At 36.3% G+C, this 19,613-nt stretch overlaps 1 protein-coding gene and 1 pseudogene across 1 annotated transcript; one reads left to right on the top strand and one right to left on the bottom strand.

Moving 5' to 3' along the window:
* Positions 1-4,723: 4,723 nt before the first annotated feature.
* Positions 4,724-5,670, bottom strand: LOC147342332 (olfactory receptor 8C8-like). The gene is given in 2 exon segments (XM_086384742.1): positions 4,724-4,836; positions 4,839-5,670. Coding segments are annotated over 2 exon segments (930 nt in total). The 5' UTR covers positions 5,656-5,670.
* A 10,382-nt stretch (positions 5,671-16,052) lies between these two features.
* Positions 16,053-19,061, top strand: LOC147342331 (olfactory receptor 8G3-like; annotated as a pseudogene).
* The last annotated feature ends 552 nt before the right edge of the window (positions 19,062-19,613 follow it).

The raw sequence follows: 19,613 nt of genomic DNA, 5'->3' as shown, positions 1-19,613 counted from the left end.
GAGAAAAGACAATCTCTTTAACAAGTGGTGCTGGGAAAACTGGTCAACCACTTGTAAAAGAATGAAACTAGAACACTTCATAACACCATACACAAAAATAAACTAAAAATGGATTAAAGATCTAAACGTAAAACCAGAAAGTATAAAACTCCTAGAGGAGAACATAGATAAAACACTCTCTGACATAAATCACAGCAGGATCCTTCTTTGGAGAGATGTCTGTTTAGTTCTTTGGACCATTTTTTGATTGGGTCGTTTATTTTTCTGGAATTGAGCTGCAGGATTTGCTTGTATATTTTTGAGATTAATTCTTTGTCAGTTGCTTCATTTGCTATTATTTTCTCCATTCTGAAGGTTGTCTTTTCACCTTGCTTAAAGTTTCCTTTGTTGTGCAGAAGCTTTTAATTTTAATTAGGTCCCATTTGTTTATTTTTGCTTTTATTTACAATATTCTGGGAAGTGGGTAATAGAGGATCCTGCTGTGATTTATGTCAGAGAGTGTTTTGCCTATGTTTTCCTCTAGGAGTTTTATAGTTTGTGGTCTTAACATTTAGATCTTTAATCCATTTTTAGTTTATTTTTGTGTATGGTGTTAGAAAGTGTTCTAGTTTCATTCTTTTACAAGTGGTTGACCAGTTGTCCCAGCACCACACGTTAAAGAGATTGTCTTTTCTCCATTGTAAATTCTTGCCTCCTTTGTCAAAGATAAGGTGTCCATAGGTGTGTGGATTTATCTCTGGGCTTTCTATTTTGTTCCATGGATCTATATTTCTGTCTTTGTGCCAGTATCATACTGTCTTGATGACTGTGGCTTTGTAGTAGAGCCTGATGTCAGGCAGGTTGACTCCTCCATTACCATTCTTCTTTCTCAAGATTGCTTTGGCTATTCGAAGTTTTTTGTATTTCCATACAAATTGTGAAATTATTTGTTCTAGCTCTGTGAAAAATACCGTTGGTATCTTGATAGGGATTGCATTGAACCTATAGATTGCTTTGGGTAGTATACTCATTTTCACTATATTGATTCTTCTGGTCCATGAACACGGTATATTTCTCTGTCTATTAGTGTCCTCTTTGATTTCTTTCACCAGTGTTTTATAGTTTTCTATATATAGGTCTTTTGTTTCTTTAGGTAGATTTATTCCTAAGTATTTTATGCTTTTCATTGCAATGGTGAATGGAATTGTTTCCTTAATTTCTCTTTATATTTTCTCATTATTAGTGTATAGGAATACAAGGGATTTCTGTGTGTTGATTTTATATCCTGCAACTTTAGTATATTAATTAGTAGAAGGAAAGAAATCTTAAAAATTAGGGCAGAAATAAATGCAAAAGTAACAAAAGAGACCATAGCAAAAATCAACAAAGCCAGCTGGTTCTTTGAGAGGGTAAATAAAGTTGACAAACCATTCACCAGACTCATCAAGAAACAAAGGGAGAAAAATCCAATCAATAAAATTAGAAATGAAAATGGAGAGATCACAACAGACAACACAGAAACACAAAGGACCATAAGAGACTATCAGCAATAATATGCCAATAAATTGGACAACTTGGGAGAAATGGACAAATTCTTAGAAAAGTACAACTTTCCAAAACTGAACCAGGAAGAAATAGAAAATCTTAACAGACCCATCACAAGTGCGGAAATTGAAACTGTAATCAGAAATCTTCCAGCAAACAAAAGCCCAGGTCCAGATGGCTTCACAGCTGAATTCTGCAAAAATTTAAAGAAGTGCTAACACCTATCATACTCAAACTCTTCCAGAAAATTGTAGAGGAAGGTAAACTTCCAAACTCATTCTATGAGGCCACCATCACCCTAATGCCAAAACCTGACAAAGATGCCACAAAAAAAGAAAATTACAGGCCAATATCACTGATGAACATAGATGCAAAAATCCTTAACAAGATTCTATAAATCAGAATCCAACAACACATTAAAAAGATCGTACATCATGACCAAGTGGGCTGTATCCTAGGGGTGCAAGGATTCTTCAATATCTGCAAATCAATCAATGTAATACATCACATTAACAAATTGAAAAATAAAAGCCCTATGATTATCTCAAAAGATGCAGAGAAAACCTTTGACAAAATTCAACATCCATTTATGACAAAAACTCTCCAGAAAGCAGGAATAGAAGGAACATACATCAACATAATAAAAGCTATATATGACAAGCCTACAGAAACCATTATCCTCAATGGTGAAAAATTGAAAGCATTTCCCCTAAAGTCAGAAACAAGACAAGGGTGTCCACTTTCACCTCTACTATTCAACATAGTTCTGGAAGTTTTGGCCACAGCAATCAGAGCAGAAAAAGAAATAAAAGGAATCCAAATTGGAAAAGAAGAAGTAAAACTCTCACTATTTGCAGATGACATGATCCTCTACATAGAAAACCCTAAAAACTCCACCAGAAAATTACTAAATAAGCTATTTTAAAACTTATCTATCTCATGTCATTTAGCTAGATTTTGAGGACAAATGCACATGGGGGGAAATATAGTTGTAAGTACTGAATAAACTATGTTGGAAACATTTCATGACCTTTGTAGATATTAATTTAAATTTTAAATTATTTATTAAACCATAAATGAATGTTCAGTGAGCATTCTAGCATGCCTGTTATGTTTGATGATAAAGTAAGAAAAATAGGTATTTTCAACCTTTATCATATTAACATAAATTATCTAAAACTGAAAATATTCTTATATTTAAAGCTGTATTGTGATGATTTTATCTACTAGATAACATTTCCAAATAAATCTTAAAAATCCTAATGTAAATGTGTACTCGTTTCTGGAATGTAATTTTTCCATTGGTTGTATGAATGAAATATCAATTACCCAAAACCCCTTTTTTAATTTATTTTATTGTAGTTGATGTACAATATTATATGAGTTACAATTGTACAATATAGTGATTCACAATTCTTAGAGGTTATTTTCCATTTAGTTATTATAAATATCCTAGCTATATCTTCTCTGTTGTACAATATATCCTTATAGCTCATTTTGTGCATAATAATTTATACTCTTAATCACCTATCCCTTTATCCTCTTACCACTTCCTTTTCCCCACAGGTAAACATAAATTTGTTCTCTACATCAGTGAGTCTGTGTTTCTTTTGCTATATTCACTAATTTTTTACAGTTTTCTGATTTCACATATAAGTGATATCATCTTTGTCTTTTTTTCCCTGACTTACTCCACTTAGCATAATACCCTCCAAGTCCATCCACTTTGCTGTAAATGGGAAATTTTCATGCTTTTGATGGATGAGTAATACTCCATTGTATATATTTACCACATCTTATCTATTCATCTGTTGAACATTTATCAGTTGCTCCCATATCTTGGCAATGATAGATAATGCTGCTATAAACATTGAAGTACAGAGATCTTTTTGAAATATCATATACATGGTTTTCAGATATATACCCAGGAGTGGAACTGCTGGGATATATTGTATTTCTATTTTTAATTTTTTTGAGATACATTCATAATGGAAAATTCCCATTTTGAAGCTCTTTCAGAAACAACTCTCCAGATGTTCTCTCTGACACTTCACAGCTTTTCTTTCCTTTCATGTTTTCATGAGGTGAACAGTGGGTTAAAGACTGGTCTCTGCATTTTTAGCTGTGTGATTCTGAGCAAGTAAGACAACTATTTACTCAGCCTCCCCCCTACCAAAAAAAAAAAAAGAAAAAAAATGAGACTTGTATTTTAAGACCATTTATAAAATTCTGACACACATTAACTACAGATTTAATTTTTCATCTAACAGACAAAAGGAATGAGTGAAATTTACAAATTAATAGAATACATCACAACAGAACAAGGTTTCTGCCAGATATTTTTGCTTTGCTTTGGAAAGTGGGAAATACATCTTCCTTTGCAAAGGGGAGGCCTCCTTGCACAGTGAGACAGCAAATTCTGACCAAACACTTGATAACATATTCTGTAGCCAAAAATATCACTGTGTAAGTTTAATCACAATTACAACCCACAGATAAATGGACAAGTTGATGACAATTTCAATTATATTTATGACAACATATCAACTGACCAATACAATAAAACGAGGTATATGTTATTGGTCTGGATTCAGAGAGGTGAGTAGAATACTGTAGCTTATTCAAGTATCTTCAAGAATAAAAGAAAGAACTATGGCTGGTTCAACAAACTATTCAATTTCTTTACCTATGTTGCATATAAAATATAAAACAGGAGATATTACTAAAAGAATCCTGAAATTTTGGGGAAATTTTTACAACTTTACCATGTCCACATTTTTGTCATTACATTTCTGTTTGAATGCAATGGTAAGTAAAGATACTATTGAAATAGCAAAGGGCTCCGTGTAAGGAAAGCAAGAAAGAAAAGAATTGGTTAGACTGAACAGACACCCATAGCTTACCTTGGATGAGAATGACGCATAAGGAAAATAAGAGTTTTATCATTAGATGGGAAAGGTTATTTGTCCCTTGTCTGCAAGTGGTATTGGATCACTTAGGGCTGAGGATGATTCTTCAGGCGAAGAATAGGTTCACAGAGTTACATTATGTGGCAAGAGAAGAAAAGATCTCAGACATTAGAGATAAAGTTCTGTCAAGAAGACATTAGAAAGACAAATGATATGAAAAAAGAATGGGAGAAACAGGATAAAGTCGAGCAGAGAAAAGAAAAAAGGCAAAGAAATATAAATGACTTGGTTCAGTTTGTAATTCTCTTCAGGATTTTCTTCACAGCAATTTTGACATCCTTGTTCCTGAGGCTATAAATGAGAGGGTTCAGCATGGGTACCACATTGGTGGAAAACACTGTGAAAACTTTCCCTGATCCACAAACCCAGAAGATGGTAGCTTGACATGAGTGAGCAGCCCAAATCCATAGAATAGACTAACTGTTGTAATGTGGGAACCACAGGTGCTCAAGGCTTTGGACCAACCTTTAGATGATGGTATATGAAGGATATTGAAAAGAATCAAAGCATAAGAAATAAAGATAATGAGGCTAGATAATATGACAACTGCTCCCACAACAGCAGAAACCACAATCTCATTGGCATATGTGCTGCTGCAGGAGAGCTGGAGCAGTGGGAAGATGTCACACAGGTAGTGGTTAATGATATTGGAATCACAAAATATCAGCCTCATCATAGATCCTGTGTGGACTATGGCTCCAGCAAAACCCATCACATATGAACCAGACATCAGCTGAGAACACACCTGAGGGGACATGGCCACTGTATACAGCAAGGGCTTACAGATGGCCACATAGCGATCATAGGCCATCGCTGTCAACACATAGCACTCAGAGTTGACAAAAAAGCAGAAGAAAAACAGCTGAGACATACATCCTGTGAAGGAGATGACATTCCTGTCGGAAATAAAGCTAATTAGCATTTTGGGAGTAAAGACAGATGAGTAACAGAGATCAATGAAGGACAGATTGAAGAGATAAAAGTACATGGGTGTGTGCAGGTGTGAATTTAGACAAATTAGAATCATCAAGAATAAATTGCCCACCACAGTGACCAGGTAGTTCAGCAGAAACAGAGAAAACAGGGGTAGCTGGAGTTTAGGTTGGTCTGTCAATCCCATAAGGATAAACTCACTCACGGAGGAGGTATTTTCCATAGTCATTTACTCCACAGTCATGGTCTAGAGGAACAGGGGCAGAAAGTGAGATTAACAAGGGAACTTAATGGAACTTCCCTCTTTGTCTCCAGAGTGAGAGCTGGATCTCTTGGTTTATAACCCCAGGGTTGTCTCAGCAAAGCATTCAAAATACAAGACTTCTGATGATTATTACTGCAGATTTCTCATTTTCTTCTTTCTGCCCTTAACTCCTTTTGTTTGTCTCTGTGCTGAACAAATGCAGATAGACTCTCAGTGTCTCTGCACAACGTTCCTGCCTCTCTCCAGGCTCTGTTCAAGATAAGGGCTGAAAACAGCAATAAACAGGCAGTGTTCCCCAAAACCCTTCATTTATATAGTTTGAGGTTTGAGGGGGATTGAGACAAAGGCAATTCAACATTCACCTGCTTTTTCCTCGATGGCTCACTGCCACTGAACCTTAAGGCTCCTTCTGCCCTACATTCCATGAGGTTCAAAGTTTCTGACAATGAATGAGGCAGTATCCATTGCTGTGGTCCTCAGTCTTTGACATACTACAGAACAGGCCATAAATTTGAGAATTTTTCCAGAAGGTCTTCTTCATTTGCAAAGAGGAAAGCAACCTCATAGGATCTCCAAAACAATCAGGTGATGCAAATGGGAATCTATCCCATTCCTTGTCTTTCTGGGAAAGTTGAGTAGAAAAACAGAAAATTATTCTCTCCCTTGAGATTTCCTTTCGAGTTAAATGAGCCCACTGAGGGTGGAAATTAATGAGTCTGTGTTCCCACCCTGTGTCATTGATCTTTTGGGACACAATGTTCTACTCAATATACAGTTTCACAATAAGAATTCTTAGTCCCCAAAGAAGATGGGTGTGTGAGCTAATATTCACTTCTTCATCATCTCCTGGAACTTATGCCCAGTTCTTAAAAGGAACATCTGGGTCATGATTACTTGCCATGGTTAGCACTTTCCTAGCATCTCTAGGATTGCGTTAGTATATCATAGCTTTAGCATTTTCTTGCTTATGGATTTCATCTCTGTAAAGAGGTGCAGCAAAATGGTTATGAGACTATTAGTGTGCCCCTAAAGTTTAATTCTTGAAGTTAAACTTCTTGATTGTGAGACTATAGACAATGATATAATCTGTCTGATCCTTGCATATATATAGATAGACAGATATATGTATATTTATAAAATGAGACTTGCAAGTGAGCTATCTCGTAGGACCATTTTGAGGGTTAAATGAGTTATGTCACACAAAATGTAATAAGAGATTGAGAAATGTTGGCACTTCTCCCCAACTGTATTCATAATATCAGGATTTCTCAACTTGGCTCAAATGAAATCTGGCACTACTGACATTTTGGTCTAGATAATTTTGGCAGGATGATCCTGTGTATTACAGGATGGAAATCATCCCTTTCTGCAACCCATTAGTGTCTCCCCATCACCAATTGTGAAAATGAAAATGTTCTCCAGACACTGTCATATGTTCCCTCAGTAGCAAAAACCTGTGTTTAAGAATTGTTGACTGATGTTGACTTATACCTGGTCTTATAACATAATGGTCTTTGAGACAATTCTCTCTTATTTCTACTTATGTCCCTCCAGCTCAATGTGCCCCAAATTGAATTCAGCATTTTCTTACAGTTTCCACTGCTGGTCTTCTGGGTTATACTTTTCAAAGCTATTTTCACCAATCTCCAAACAATGAATCCATGAATGAAGCATAAGCATTTCTCACTCATCATTTTCATCTGGTCTTCAAGAACCCAGAGAATCCATCTCCTTGAAATTTTTGGCCTTTCTTCTCACTTACATAGCTTCTGCAGTGTCTCTTCATCTCAAATTTCAATTACTCTAAGAGTTTTCTAATGTGGATCCCTATGGAATTTGACAATAGGTATCACTGTCACCTGCTCATCATCACTGTACAGATGCTCACTGAAACAAACACACACACATACAAATACACACAAATATCCCTCTTTCTCTTCCTGTTCTCCATCCCTAATTCATACCTATATGATTTTCATCATAAATTAGGTGAGATCAATATTCTTGAGGTACTTTATTAATACCATTTAAGCACTAATCATAGTGAATCCATCTTGCTAATGATTGCTTTTATTTATTTATTTTTCTAGTAGTTCTTTAATGATTGCTTTTATTTCCATATTCTTTCTTGTTTTTCTTTTTATTCCAAAGACTTTCCCAGATTTTCCTCTGACTTCTTCTCCAGCCTTGGTAAATTCTCTTCTGTATGTTCAACAGTCTCTAAGAGGAGGAAGAAGGTTAATGATGTTAACATTCCTTAAATTTCTGCTTTCATGCCTGTTTTTCAGTTTGGTAAAGCCTCCCTCAAATGTGCAGGTAATTGCCTAATTTGGAGAGTGTTTGAGCATTTTTAAGGAATAAATCTCTAGATTTTACTGGGTGATAATGGCAGCAGTTAACTTACTACATGGAGAAGTAGGAATATCTGAATATCCAGTTACTTCTTTTTTTGTTTGTTTGTTTTTAATTGAAAGATAATTGCTTTACAGAACTCAACATGGATCAGCCAAAGGTATACATATATCCCCTCCCTTTGGAATCTCCCTCCTCATCCCAACCTTCTAGATTGATACAGAGACCCTGTTTGAGTTTCCTGAGTCATTCATCAAATCCCCATTGGCTATCTATTTCACATATGGTAATATAAGCTTCCATGTTACTCTTTCCATACATCTCACCCTCTCCTCCCTTCTGTCCACATCTATAAGTCTATTCTCTATGTCTGTTTCTCCATTGCTTTCCTGTAAATACATTCTTCTGTACCATTTTTCTAGATTCTGTATACATGTGTTAGAATATTACATTTATCTTTCTCTTTCTGACTTACTTCATTCTGTATAACAGGCTCTAAGTTCATTCAACTCATTAGAACTGATTCAAATGCATTCCATTTAATGGCTGAGTAATATTCCAATCTGTATATATACCACAACTTCTTTATCCATTCATCTGTTGATGGACATCTAGATTGCTTCCATGTTCTAGCTATTGTAAATAGTGCTGCAATAAACAATGGAATACTTGTGTCTTTTTCAAGTTTGGTTTCCTCAGGGTATATGCCTAGGAGTGGGATGGCTGGGTCATATGGCGGTTTTATTCCTAGTTTTTTAAGGAATCTCCATACCATCTTCCATAGTGGCTATATCAAATTACATTCCCACCAACAGTGCAAGAGCATTCCCTTTTCTCCACACCCTATCCAGCATTTATTGTTTGCAGACTTTTTGATGATGGCCATTCTGACTGGTCTGTGGTGATATTTCATTGTACTTTTGATTTGTATTTCGCAAGTAATGAGTGATGTTGAGCATCTTTTCATGTGTTTGGTAGCCATCTGTATGTCTTTGGAGAAATGTCTGTTTCGTTCTTTTCCCCACTTTTTTATTATTATTATTTTTTTATATCATGTTCCATTAGTCTATATTCTGTTTTTGTGCCAGTACCATACTGTCTTGATGACTGTAGCTTTTTAATATAATCTGAAGTCAGGAAGGTTGATTCCTCCAGCTTTGTTCTTCTTTCTCAAGACTGCTTTTGCTATCCAGGGTCTTTTGTGTTCCCATATGAATTGTGAAAATTTTTTGTTCTAGTTCTGTGAAAAATGTCTTTGGTAATTTGATAGGTATCACATTGCATCTGTAGATTGCATTTGGTAGTAGTCATTTTCACAATATTGATTCTTCCTACCAAGGAATGTGGAATACCTCTTCATCTGTTTATGACGTCTTGGATTTCTTTCATCAGTATCTTATAATTTAGAATGTATAGTTCTTTTATTACATTAGGCAAGTTTATTCCTAGATATTTAATTATTTTTGTTGCAATGGTGAATGGGATTGACTCTTTAATTTATCTTTCTGATTTTTCCTTGTTTATATATATACATATATACATATAGAAATACAGGTGATTTCTGTGTATTGATTTTGTATCCTGCAACTTTGCTAAATTCACTGATTAGCTCTAGTAATTTTCCTAATACTACCTTTAGGGTTTACAATGTTCAGTATCATGATATCTGCAAACCATGAGAGCTTTACTTCTTCTTTTCTTATATGGATTCCTTTTGTTAATCTTTATTCTCTGATTGCTGCAGCTATGACTTCCAGAACTATGAAGAATAATAGCAGGGAAAGTGGACACCTTTATCTTGTTCCTGATCTTAGGTGCAATGCATTCAGTTTTTCACCAGAGAATACTGTTTGCTGAAAGGCTTATTTCAGTAATTTCAGCTTATTTACTATTTTGAGATAGGTTCCTTCTCTGACCATTTTGTGAAGAGTTTTAATCATAAATGGGTCCTGAATTTTGTCAAAGGCTTTTTCTGCATCTATTGAGATTATCATATGGTTTTTATCTTTCAATTTGTTAATATGGGGTATCACATTGATTGATTTGAGTATATTGAAGAATTCTTGCATCCCAACTTAATCATGGTGTATGAACTTTTTGATGTGTTGCTGAATTCTGTTTGCAAAAATTTTGTTGAGGATTTTGCATCTATGTTTATCAGTGATATTGGCCTGTAGCTTTCTTTTTTTTATTTTGGTATCAAAATATTTTTTTTATTTCAGGTTTGATATCAGGGTGATGGTGACCTTGTAAAATGAGTTTGGTAGTGTTCCTTCCTCTTCAATTTTTTGAAAGAGTTTTAGAAGGATAGGTAGTAGCTCTTCTCTAAATGTTTGATAGAATCCTCCCGTGAAGCCATCTGATCCTGGGCTTTTGTTTTTTGGGAGATTTTTTTTTTTTATCACAACTTCAATTTCAGTGTTTGTAATTGGGTTGCTCATAATTTCTATTTATTCCTAGTTCAGTCTTGGAAGATTGAACTTTTCTAAGAATTTGTCTATTTCTTCCAGGTTATCCATTTTATTCCCATATAGTTGTTCATAATAGTCTTTTATAATCATTTTTATTTCTGCATTGTCTATTGTAACCTCCCCTTTTTCATTTCCAATTTTCTTGAATTGATTGTTCTCTCCTTTTTTTTCTTGATGAGTCTCGCTAAATATTTGTCAATTTTGTTTATCTTCTCAAAGAACCAAATTATAGTTTTAGTAAGCTTTACTAATGTTTCTTTTATTTCTTTTTCATTTATTTCTGCTCTGATCTTTATGATTACTTTCCTTCTACTAATTTGGGGGTTTTGTTGTTCTTTTTCCAGTTGTTTTAGCTGTAAAATTAGATTGTCTATTCAATGTTTTTCTTGTTTCTTGAGGTAGGATTGTATTTCAATAAACTCCCCTCTTAGAACTGTTTTACTGCATAGGTTTTGAGGTGTAGTGTTTTTATTGTCATTTGTTTCTATAAATTTTTTGATTTCTCTTTTGATTACTTTAGTAACATATTGGTTATTTAGAAACATATTGTCTAATCTCCATGTGTTTGTGTTTTTTAATTTTAGTTTTGTTTTAAATTTTCTGTTTTGATGATCTGTCCATTGGTGTGAGTGAGCTGTTAAAGTCACCTGCCATTTTTGTGTTACTGTCAATCACTCCTTTTTATCTCTGTTAGTGTTTGTCTTATGTATTGAGGTGCTTCTGTGTTGGGTGCATAGATATTTATAATTGTTATGTCTTTCTCTTGTGTTAGTCACTTTATCATTATATAGTATCCTGTCTTATCTCTTGTAATCTTTAAAGTCTATTTTGTCTGATATGAGGATTGCTACTCCAGTTTTCTTTTGCTTCCCATTTGCATGGAATATATTTTTCCACCCTCTCACTTTCAGTCTATATGTGTCTTTTGATCTGTGGTGGGTTTCTTGTAGACAGCATATGTGTTGGTCGTGTTTTTGTATCCATTCAACCAGTCTGTGTGTTTTGGTTGGAACATTTAATCCATTTACATTTAAAGTAATTGTTGATATATATATATATATATATATATATATATATATATATATATATATTCCTATTGTCATTGTCTTAATTATTTGGTGTTGATTTTGTAGATCTTTTTGTTCTCTTGTATTTCTTGACTATTTAAGTTCCTTTAACATGTGTTGTAAAGCTGGTTTGGTAGTACTGAATTCTCCTAACTTGTGTTTGTCTGAAAACTTTTGATTTCTCCATCAGTTTTGAATGAGATCCTTGCTAGGTAGAGTAATCTTGGTTGTAGCTTTTTCCCTTTCAGTACTTTAAATACATCCTGACATTCCCTTCTGGCCTGAAGAGTTTCTGTGGAAATATCAGCTGTTAAACATATGGGGTTTCCTTTGTATGTTACTTGTTGCTTTTCCCTTGCAGCTTTTACTATTCTTTCTTTGTGTTTAGTCTTTGGTAGTTTTATTAGTATGTACCTTGGTGTGTTTTTCCTGGGTTTATCCTGTATGGGACTCTTTGTGTCTCTTGAATTGATTGACTATTTCCTTTCCCATCCTGGGAAAATTTTCAACCATATCTTCAAAAGTGTTTTCATACCCTTTGTTTTTCTCTTCTTCTTCTTGGACCCCTATAATTCCAATATTGCTGTGTTTGATATTGCCCCAGAGGTCTCTGAGATTATCCTAAGTTCTTTCCATTCTTTTTACTTTATTCTGCTCCTTGGAAATTATTGTCACCATTTTATCTTCCAGCTCACTGATTCCTTCTTCTGCTTCAGATATTCTGCTATTGATTCCTCTGAGAGTATTTTTAACCAGTAGTTATGTTGCTTGTCTCTGTACATTTATTCTTTTATTCTTCTACATCTTTGTTAATTGATTCTTGTATTTTCTCCATTCTGTTTTCAAGGTTTTTGATCATCTTTAGTATAATTATTCTGAATTCTTTTTCAGGTAGTTTGCCTATTTACTCTTCATTTATTTGAACTTCTGTGTCTAGTTTGTTCCTTCATTTGTGTGGTATTTCTCTGTCTTTTCATTTACTTTTTTTTTTTTTTTAACTTATTGCATTTTAGGTCTCCTTTTTCCCAGGCTTCAAGTTTGAGTTTGTTCTTCCTTTTGGTTTCTGCCCTTCTAAATAACCACCTTCCAGTGGTTTATGTAAGCTTTGTATAGGGTGAGATTTGTGCTGACTTTTCTTTTTGTTTGTTTGTTTTTCCTCTGATGGGCAAGGCTGAATGAGGTGATAATCCTGTCTGTTGATTGTTGGGTTTGTATTTTTGTTTTGTTTTTTGTTTAAATGAGGAGTCCTCCACAGGGTGCTACTGGTGGCTTAGTGATGCTGGGTCTTGTATTCTAGAGGTTTCCTTAGTGTGAGTTCTCACTATTTGATACTTCCTAGCATTAGGTCTTTGGTAATCTAGGGTCTTGGAGTCAGTGCTCCCACTCCAAAGGCTCAGGGCTTTATCTCCAGTCAGGAATGAAGATTCCCCAAGTGTTTTGTTATGGCATTGCTGCTGCTAAGTCACTTTAGTCGTGTCTGACTCTGTGTGACCCCATAGACGGCAGCCCACCAGTCTCCTCCATACCTGGGATGGATTATTATGTGAGATTAAAACAAATACCCAAAAGTGAGAAACCAAAGATCAATCCCAGGCAAATTGCAGTTACAAAATCAGGCAAATAATGATTAAATTAATAGAATATACACCCATAAGCAAAATCAAAATGGTCCAACTAAAGTACAGTAGATTTACATGGTGAACAAAGGAAATAAAAGGTTATAGCTACCAGTTAAGAGCAAATCTAACTAAAGCACATATTGGGAAACAAAACTAAAACAAGGTGCCAAGTTGGGACTACAGCAATGAAAGAGAAACTAACAAATATGCTGAGAGGAAAGGAAAGAAAGAAAAGAAAGAATAGATATGCAAAATTAAATAGAAGTAGATAAGAAAGATTTATATACATTAAAGATTAACTGCAAGAGGAAAAGAGCAGTAGGAAAAGCAAAGGAATAAATGTAGAAAAATAATAATAAGTTTTAAAAAATGAAAAATTAAGTTAAAAATAAAGAAAGGGAAAAAAAAAAAAAAACTCCACAGAATTGCAAAAGTCCAATGTAGAGGCAGAGAATTGTAATAACAATAAAATATGTGGCTGAGAGAAAAAAAAAAAGCTCAAAAACATGATTAGATTTCATAGTGCCAATAAAATTGACAATTATGGGGCAGGGGTGGGGGACAAAAAAGAAAAAAAAATGCAAAAGAATCTAAAGAACAAGTAAAAAAAAACGTAAGAATAATAAATGTTTTCCTTGAGTCGCTTCTGTCAGAATCCTTTCTCTTGCTGGGAGTCACAGTCCACCTCAGCTTCCTAGGTTGTTCTTCAACACTGTGCTGGTCTCTAGGTCTGCTGTGGGAGCAACTCAGAGTCTAATTTGGTCCTACTCCTGTGTATTGTTGCCCCCAGTGTCCACAGCTATCAAAACTAATGTGTTTTCTTTTGTGGGAGCCCTCAATGTCCTTTTATATAGTCCATAGACACAGAGTCTGCCTTGTTGAATGTGTGGATTTAATCTGCACCTTGTACAGCTGGTGGGAAGGTTTTGGGTCTTCTTCCTTAGCCACACTGCCCCTGGGTTTCAATTGTGGCTTTATTTCCACCTCTGCACGTGGGCTGTCCACTGGGCATTGCTCCCGAGGCTGCCCTGGAGAACTTGGGTCTACCCCAGTGAGGTTCAGGCGTGGAGGTGGTGCAGCTTCTTGGGCTTCAGGGGTTCTGGCAGTATCAGGTACTCAGGGGAGTTGGTGGCTAGGGCAGAAGGAAATATAGTGGTCTAGAAGGGCATGGAAACCAGTATTGGCCAATATGCTCCAGTATTCTTGCCTGGAGAACCTCCCCCACCCCCACAACAGAGAAGCCTGACAGGTCACAGTCCTCAGGGTCGCAGAGAGTTGGACATGACTGATGTGACCTCCATGCATAGACAAAAGACTTTTTTTTGCCTGTGGCAACTCTGCCCCAGTGAGGTTTGGGCATGAAGGTGGTACAGCTGCTTGGCTTGCAGGGACTGTGGTGGTGCCAAGTGTGCAGGGACATGGACAGTCTCTGATTCAGGAGTTATGGCCCTATGAGAGTCTTTTTTAAAGCCTCTGGTAGCTGGTGATCAGAAGGCCTCTTTAGCCAGTCTTTCTCTGTAGCTCTGCCCATTCAGGCACTTATAGGCCTTCATTGCCTGGGTCCTTCTCTGTTGTTCAGCCTGTCAGGCACTTAAAGAAGCACCCTGGGTGGGGTCCTACTCTTGTAGTTCAGTGCCTCAGAGGTATAATGAGCCAGACTCTCTATTTTTCACCTGTGGATGCTGGCCTGTGGGGATAGAGAGGCTATGGTGATGGCTTCACCCTCTACACATGACTCAGCAGTATGGCCTTGCTTCCATGGCTGCTTGGCTTTCCTCCACAGGCATTTCCCAGCATGATATCCTCCGTCATATCCCCTCGATCCATTTCTCCACAGTCAACAACAGCCTTTGCCCTGGGATATCTCCCCAGTCCCTAAACTCCAGCTCCCAGCTTCTTCACCTTCTAGGGGACCTGTGTCCCCATCTGGGGTATGTATGGCTACAACAAGGACTGTTTCCATTTAGGCTGCCACAGATCAGCTGTTTCACTCTCAGCCTTAAATGTTTCTCCTCTGACTCAGACAGTTGCCCCAATGTGGGATCAGACCCCTGCTTCAGTTCCCCCACCTGCAGAGGGCAGATCCAGTCCTACTAACACTTTTGTTTTTCTTCCTAGTTTCTTCGTCCTACCAAGTTTCGCATGATTCTACATGTTATTTACCACTGGTCAGGTACTCCTGTCTGCTCTCAGCTGGTGTTCTGCATGCACTCTGTCTGAAGTCATATTCCTGATGTATCTGTGGAGAGAGATGTACTCCACATCCACCTACTCCTCTGCCATCTTGTTCTCCCTATTACCAAGAACCAGGAACTGTGCTAAGAAACAAGTAGGCAGCATTTAATTTAGTTTTCAAACAAAGCAGACATTTAAGTTTTGTTTTTCAGAGAGCTGGAGAATAGAAGGGATTATCCCCAGGTCACACAGCAAGTAAGAAAGTGAAAGTGAAGTCGCTCAGTCGTGTCGACTCTTTGCAACCCCATGGGCTGGGGTCTACCAGGCTCCTCCGTCCATGGGATTCTCCAGGCAAGAATACTGGAGTGGGTTGTCATTTCCTTGTCCAGCGGATCTTCCCACCCCAAGGATCGAATCCAGGTCTCCCGCATTGGAAGAAGAATCTTTTAACCTATGAGCCACCAGGGAAGCCCAGCAAGTTAAGAGGTTGAATTAAAATTTCAATTCACTACTGTCTAACTTAGTATCATAACCACTAAGAATTATGAAATCACGAAATTTGGGAACTGGAATAAATGTTAAAGGTAATTGAATACAACCGGGTGGTTGTATTTTTAAACAATATTTGCTAAGCAATTGACCATTCAAGCCGACCACAACATTTTGACTATAAGATCATGGTGTGTCTGGCGATTGGAACGTTAAACCTTTGCTGTGAAACCAAATATTCCTCCCTACTGTTTCAAGAAGTTAGTTTTACTTTAATCTCTTACGACATACAAAGATATACCTCTAAAATAAGTCCATATGTTTAACAGTGCAATAACTGTCATGTGCCACGTGCAGTTGTACTCTGCTAAAAAATATCTTCAGTTATTTCCGCCATTCTAAAATGACCATATTTATAGATCATTTTTTCTGAAGTTGTCTAGTATTTCCCTATCACATAAAGTATTGTACCTCAAATTGAAGACACTAATCCAACTATTGCTTGAGCATTAAGTAGGAACGTGAGTTTCCACTTTCTGTGATCTACTAATCTTCATAAATTTAAACTAAAAACACACTTGTCTTTTAAAAAAATACACTAAACAGATAATGTAACTGCTGACTAATATTAATTAAAATTTCTACTTGTATTTTGTATGTGCTCTACTAATTCATATCCCCACCATCTTTGAATTCTATGGAGAACATATGGAAAATGCATGATTATTTTAAAAAGCACATCATAAGAGACATAGATGTATAGAACAGTCTTTTGGACTCTGTGAGAGAGGAGGGGGATGATTTGGGAGAATGGCATTAAAACATGTGTAATATCATATAAGAAATGAATCGCCAGTCCAGGTTCGATGCAGGATACAGGAAGCTTGGGGCTGGTGCACTGGAATGACCCAGAGGGATGGTATGGAGAGGGAGGTAGGAGGGGGGTTCAGGATGGGGAACATGTGTACACCCGTGGCAGATGCATGTTGATGTATGGCAAAACCAATACAATATTGTAAAGTAAAATAATAATAATAAATAAATAAACACATCATAAATGACCTTTAGTTTGTCTTCAAAAACCATTATTATATTTTAGAAATATGAAAAATTATTTGACTTCCAGTACTTCAACCATGAAGCTCAAATTGCCTATACCATTCTTAATGCACTGCTCCCAGGGTCACAGGGTAGAATATATGACTTAAATATATGCCATCCCATTATGTTCCCTTAGAGTACTCAAATTAGAAATAGGAGTAGGGTTTTCCTGGGACTTGGAAAATCTGTTGAGATATAAATATGATGCCTGCTAAGCAGTTGTGTTTCTAAACTACTGGGTCATGATCCAGGCTGGAAGAAGGTGAGCACTAAAGCAGCAGATCTCAGGTGGAATAAAGCAGATAGTTGCCCAGTCCTTCTGAAATTCTAGGGCTTCCCTGATAGCTCAGTTGGTAAAGAATCTGCCCGCGATGCAGGAGACCTGGGTTCAATCCCTGGATTGGGAAGATCTCCTGGAGAAGGGACAGGCCACCCACTCCAGTATTCTGGCCTGAAGAGCTCCATGGACTGTATTGTCTATGGGTCACAATGAGTTGGACATGACTGAGTGACTTTTACTTTCACTTTTCTGAAATTCTGAGTGGATTTTCTGTAAGAAATATCTCAGACTAATACAACTACTTTTCACAGCCTTATGTAATCTTTGTTTACAACTTATAGAAAGTATACCCTACTACCATTTATTCTGAGTGAAGTGAAAATACTGGCCATTTGACATGCATTATATTAATTTAGGCACATAGGATATGAAAGGAAAAGAAAAAGTCCTCAGAAATAAGAGTAGTTACATTTGCTATGAATGACTTTACTTTTTTAATTTTATTTACTTATTTATTTATTTTTTAAATTTTATTTTATTTTTTAACTTTATAATATTGTATTGGTTTTGCCTTATATCAAAATGAATCTGCCACAGGTATACATGTGAATGACTTTAAAAATTCAGAATTGGTATCTTCTTTTAAAATGTTATTTGATATCTTAATTATAATTTTCTTGAAGTCTATAATTTCTATTCTGGTGCAACCAGAATAATTGTTTTTCAAGAGATCCCCACATTATGAACTTCTTCTGATGAGGGATAAATTAATGATCTCCCCATAATTACTCTTCCTCACACATAAACATGTACATACACACACAGAGGAACACAAAAGTACACTCATCTACTCTTTTTATGCTTAGAACCTTGGACAGGATAATGGACCCAGAAGTCACTCTTCAGTGACTGAGTTCATCCTCTCTGAGGTCAAAGAATAGCCACAACTCCAGCTGTCACTTTTCCTCCTCTTCCTAGGAATCTATGTGGTCATGGTGGTGGAGAACCTGGACGTGATCACACTGATAGGGCTCAGTTCTCACCTGCACACCCCCGTGTACTATTTCCTCAGCAATTTGTCCTTTATTGACTTCTGTCAGCCCACTGTCATTACCTCCAAAATGCTGGTGAACTTTATGACAAAGCAGAACATCATTTCTTACTCTGAATGCATTATTCAGCTCTACTTCTTTTGCACTTTAGCTATTTCAGAGTGTCACATGTTGGCTGCAATAGCATATGACCGCTATGTTGCCATCTGCAATCCCTTGCTTTAAAATGTTATCATGTCTTACCACATCTGCCTCTGCCTCACAGTGGGAGTTTATATTTTGGTCATCATTGGATCCACAATCCATAAAGGATTTGTGTTGAGACTCCTTTTCTGTGAGAACAATGTGGTTAACCATTATTTCTGTTATCTCTTTCCACTCTTGGAGCTATCCTGTTCTAGCGTCTATGTCAATGAATTGTTGGTTCTAGTCTTGAGTGCATTTAACACCCTGACTCCTGACTTAACCATCCTTACATGCTACCTCTTCGTCCTCTCCAGCATCCTCCAAATCACTCCCCTGAGGGCAGGTCCAAAGCCTTCAGCACCTGCAGCTCTCACATCTTAGCTGTTGCTGTTTTCTTTGGATCTGCAGCATTCATGTACCTGAAGCCATCATCTGTGAGTTCCATGGATCAAGGAAAAGTGTCCTCTGTGTTTTATACCTGCATTGTTCCCATGCTGAATCCTCTGATTTACAGTCTGTGGAATAAGGATGTCAAATTTGTCCTGAAGAAAATTCTGGAAACAGGAAAATGTATATGAATAGAATCAATAGTATGATGTCATAGAAGTCATTTGGTTTGCTGAGCTATGCAGTGTGTTAGATATATTGTTCAAATTTTTGGAAATTTACTGATACTTCTCTATATAACTCATCTCCAAAATTCTCCTGGCTACTTCTTTGAACATACATTTCAATGATTATATAAGGAAAAATACAATAATAGAATTTTTTAAAAATCTTGAATATTAAAGGAGCTTACTTTTATTTTTTAATAATAATATATCTAGGAAGAACAACAATGCTTATGATGATTAGGGTGAAAGTCACAGTAATGCATATTATCAAGATTTATGAAATATAAAGCACTATGCCCAGTACTTTAAATGGATATCCTTATTTACTATATTCCTTCAGAACAAATTCTAGTATTATTTTCCTTTGAAAAGAAGAAATGGAAGGTTATTTAATTTGTGTATTTGCCATGGTCCCAAACATAATAAATGATAGAGAAAACATAATAAGTGATACTTTTGCACAAGAAGATCATGAATAGGTCCAATGCCTCCCTGAGAATTCCCTTCTATATGTCA

Source organism: Bos grunniens, chromosome 29 (assembly GCF_055505025.1).
Source record: "Bos grunniens cultivar Pamir isolate PY7600 chromosome 29, Bosgru_T2T1.0, whole genome shotgun sequence".
Lineage (NCBI taxonomy): Eukaryota > Metazoa > Chordata > Mammalia > Artiodactyla > Bovidae > Bos > Bos grunniens.
This window is presented reverse-complemented; position numbering and strand designations above follow the sequence as displayed.